The 4,015-nt window shown below is 49.9% G+C and overlaps 1 protein-coding gene across 1 annotated transcript in view; it reads left to right on the forward strand.

Annotated features, from left to right (window-relative positions):
• Positions 1-5: 5 nt before the first annotated feature.
• LOC100548828 (complement receptor type 2-like) overlaps positions 6-4,015 on the forward strand; it is a gene marked incomplete at its 5' end in the record, with an annotated part of 23,447 nt that continues 19,437 nt past the window's right edge. The window contains 9 exons of the mRNA XM_031557018.1: positions 6-45; positions 183-374; positions 918-1,109; positions 1,282-1,378; positions 1,462-1,577; positions 1,823-1,909; positions 2,049-2,075; positions 2,743-2,800; positions 3,087-3,142. Coding sequence (XP_031412878.1) covers positions 6-45; positions 183-374; positions 918-1,109; positions 1,282-1,378; positions 1,462-1,577; positions 1,823-1,909; positions 2,049-2,075; positions 2,743-2,800; positions 3,087-3,142 — 865 coding nt within the window. The remainder of the gene's footprint in view (positions 46-182; positions 375-917; positions 1,110-1,281; positions 1,379-1,461; positions 1,578-1,822; positions 1,910-2,048; positions 2,076-2,742; positions 2,801-3,086; positions 3,143-4,015) is intronic.

A 4,015-nucleotide genomic window follows, 5' to 3' on the forward strand; every position in this document is an offset into this window, starting at 1 on the left:
TGCCGTTGCTGCCGTCCCCGCTGTCGCTGCTGCCGTTGGTGTGCGGTGAGCTCCTTTGCGCCGCGCTCCTTTGCGCCGCGCTCCTTTGCGCCGCGCTCCTTTGCGCCGCGCTCCTTTGCGCCGCGCTCCTTTGCGCGCCTCGGTGCGGAGCTCCTCCTGAATGCGTTTTTCTTCTCTTACAGGTGACTGTGGGCCGCTGCCCAACCTCAGCAGGGCTGAGCCCCCGGAGGACGTCCGGCACAAGGACAGCTTCCCTGTGGGCTCCGAAGTAACGTACAGATGCCGCCAGAATTTATCGAAAATCCCATCACGGTTGGATACAATAACGTGCCTTAGTAACTCCCTATGGTCCAACCTGCACGAGTTCTGTGACCGTGAGTAGTTTGCTGCTTGGGACTGCGATCATGGCTGTAGCAATCACAGCTGTAAGGGTTTCCTCACCTGAGGAACCTCTTCTTGCCCTTCTTCCTGACTGTGCCTCGCCTTGGAGCTGGTGCCTCTGTGTTAATAAACACAGATACCTCAGGGGAGCACAGCAGGGAGGGGAAGAAAAACAGCTGGGGAGCACCGGCACAGCCCAGGGCTTAATTTGGAGTTAACAATGTGGGAAAGTCTGTGGCTAATTGGCTGTGCTGGCTCACACCAAAGGTTCTATCTGTGGAGCTGGCAGTGCAGGTGGGCACCCAGTTTGTGGGCAGCTCCAAGAAGGTACAATCAAACATATGAAATCTTTTAGAGTGAAGCAGCCCTCTGTGGGCATTTTAAAACCATAGAAATTATCCATTGCTTTCTTAAAACTGTCAGTGTAGCAGTATCCTAAAGGCTTGTACATGGTTGCCTGTATTTGTATCCATCTGAATGCAAAATATTGTTGTTTCTTGCTTTGGAGCTGTACACTTATCTGTCCTCGTTGCCAGGCAGCTGCCAGAGCCCTCCCCAAGTGGCTTTTGCCAAACTGTCAGAAGAAGATGAAATGAAGAATTTTTATGCTGTTGGGATCACTGTGAGCTACAACTGCAGACCAGGCTACGAGAACAGCACGGCTGAACTCCCCAGCAGCACCTGCCGTGAGAATTCAACGTGGTCAGAAGTTCCTGAGCTGTGTCACAGTGAGTGCCTCTGCATCGTTTCCTTCTCTCCAGCTTCCTCCTCCTGCTGCAGCCTCAGCACAGGGTACATGGCTGCTTTTCTAAACATTTAGCATGAAACACCACCACGAAAATCGCATCAGTTCTTCTTTTTCTGTTGCTCCACACCATAAGGATGCTCTCATTTCTTTAGAGCAGTCTTGTGGTCCTCCGACAAATCCAGAACACGGCACTGTTGTGGGAACAGATTACCTCTTCCTTGCAAGAGCCGAGGTGGTTTGTGATGAAGGGTGAGTGTGAGGATGCCCACTGCCCTGGGGGGATCCTGGGGGTGTCAGTGCATGGAGCATAGATGTGCCTTTTCCACCTGCAGGTACACACTGTCACCAAGGATACCCGTCATCCGATGTTTCACTCGGGGAAGTGGGGTTGCCTGGACTCCACTTCCAACGTGCCAGGGTAAAGGAGGCCAGCAGCACTTGGCTGGAAGTATGGAATATCTGTATTAAAAAAACATTGAATGTTGTGGATTTTACCAGTTGTAGTGGATTTGTGCTTCATAAGGTGGTGCCCAGCTCCACCAGAGAGCAGCACGGGCTCAACGTGCACAGTCTCATAATTTTCCCTTCCAATGAAGCATGTTTCAAGTGGGTTGGTAGCAGAAGAGCAGGTGGATGTATGGGTTTATATTCCATCTCCAGTAAATGAAACATTTCTGACTGTTTCTCTTTCAGCTTCTCCCTCTGTAGCTGGCACTACAGCAGTGACAAACTCAGCCCCTCATTTGGAAGAGAAGGCATCGGAGAACCGCTACATCCTGCGTAAGAGCTCAGGAAGGCTCTTTGTGCCTTCAGGCCTCTGTGGTTGCAATCCTTGCACCCCACTGCAGAGCCTCAGTGGGTTTTTTTTGTTGTTGTTTTGTTTTTTTTTTAATGTCAGTTTCTTTGTTTTCTTATCCAGCACTTGTCCTCATCCCTTGTGTCACTGGTAAGCAGCTTAACGTGGAAGATATCTTTTCCCGACATGCCTGCGATTTGCTATTAAACATATGGGGTCACTGTGTTGGCTTCTTCATTTCCAAGCTCCTAGTGATGAGTTCGATGGGTTCCTGGGTTTCTCTGTTGTTGGGCCATGCAGCAGCACCTCAGGCATTCCAATGGGTTATCTTAGGGTAGAATATTCCATCAGTTGAGGGTGAATGAAGCCAAGGAGGCCAATGAAAGAAGTCGATCATAAACGATACAGCCTGTGACTCCTTCACTGATAACGTTGGTTTTCAAGGCCTTGGCAGACCATGGGAGATGAGAGGTAGTGAATCTCAGAGCATTCTTGCTGCAAAAGAAATCGAGTACAGGAATAGCGAGTATCTTTAAAATACAAAATGAACAGCAAGCTGTCTGTAAGAGCAGCAAATAAATGAGGATGGTACCTTTCAGAGTGGTACCACTCCTAGAGATCCTTGTCCTCATTTTCCAGAGATACAAGAGGGAGTTGCACTCCTGTGGCTGAGAAGGAGCCTCTAGGTGGGGACAGTGCTGCAGAGTACTGAATTTTGCTGCCTCTCACCATTAGGAGAGACACATTAGGGGCGTTTCACATACTTGACTTACCTTACGCACTGGATTTGCTGTTTATCATTTGTTTTCTTCCCAAGGAGCTGCTGTGATTGTCGCCTGGAGCATCAAGAAGTGCAGTGCGAGTAAAAAGACTGGGTAAGTGAGCTCTGCTCTTCATTCCTCGGTCACCTTTGGCTTTTTCCTAATGACAGTGGGGTATTTCACAGAATCCTAGCATGGCCTGAGTTGAAAAGGACCACAATGATCATCTCGTTTCAACTCCCTGCTGTGTGCAGGGTCGCCAACCAGCAGACCAGGCTGCCCAGAGCCAGAGCACTTTAAGCTCTGAGCAGTGGATGTTACATTTGCCACACGTTCATGTGATCCCCATTCAATTGTTGTTTATTCTATGGATTTTTTCCTTTCTTCTTTGCCTCTTCAGGTCTTACAAGCCAAATCCAGCAGATGAAGAGCAGAACCCATGCCACAGAGCACAGAGCTGATGGGTGTGCAGGGGCAGCTGCAGTCGATTCCTAAAAGCACCAGGATTTTTGCAATGGAGAAACTCTCTGTCGAGAAGCAGAAAATTCAAACTTCCTTCGTTTTCAGCTCCCTCTCCCTTTCTACAATATTTTACTTTATTTTTAGTGCCAGAAGAACATTTTCCCAGTTCTTAAACTGAGACTTCTAACATTCAGTAATCATTTCTTTCCACCAGGAGAACGATCCCATGTAAAACACTGCATTGGCACATCCTTGTGAGATTTCTTTGTACTGTGTTTTAATCACTGTTTTACTAAGACTCATTTAGTAGCTTGCAGATAAAAGTTTGAAAACTACAGTATTTATAGCAAAACCGTTATATTTTTCAGTGAAAGCAATACAAAATAAGCAATACCATCATACTGCCCGTCTGCTTTGTCACATTTGCGATGACAAAAATCTCTCACATCTCTCCGGTGCTTCTGCAATCGCGTTCTCAGGCCGGGTCTCCAGGCGGGCGGCTGCCGCTGCGTCGCGCTGTCGGTGGCGCAGCCTCTGGGAAGGGCGGTGATGGAGATGGTGGAGGAAAACCTGTACACGTGGGCACGGGGGTGGGGAAAGAAGAGAGGGTGGGATGGAGGCACGGACCCGCACAGCCCTCGCTATGACTCGGCCGCTAATTGAGGGCGAAACCTTCGCGCATCGCGGGGCTGCGCTCAGTTCGGCGAGGGAAGGAGGTGACCGCACCCCGTCCCATGCCACAGAGCACCGTGTGGGTGTAGGTGTGGGTGTGGATGTGGGTGTGTGCGTGGGTGCGTGGGTGCTGGGCCCGGCTCCTCATTTTCCTACGGAGGCGGAAGGATTCTGTGTCACAGCGCGACCGGCGGC

This window comes from Meleagris gallopavo, chromosome 28, assembly GCF_000146605.3.
Source record: "Meleagris gallopavo isolate NT-WF06-2002-E0010 breed Aviagen turkey brand Nicholas breeding stock chromosome 28, Turkey_5.1, whole genome shotgun sequence".
Taxonomy (NCBI): Eukaryota; Metazoa; Chordata; class Aves; order Galliformes; family Phasianidae; genus Meleagris; species Meleagris gallopavo.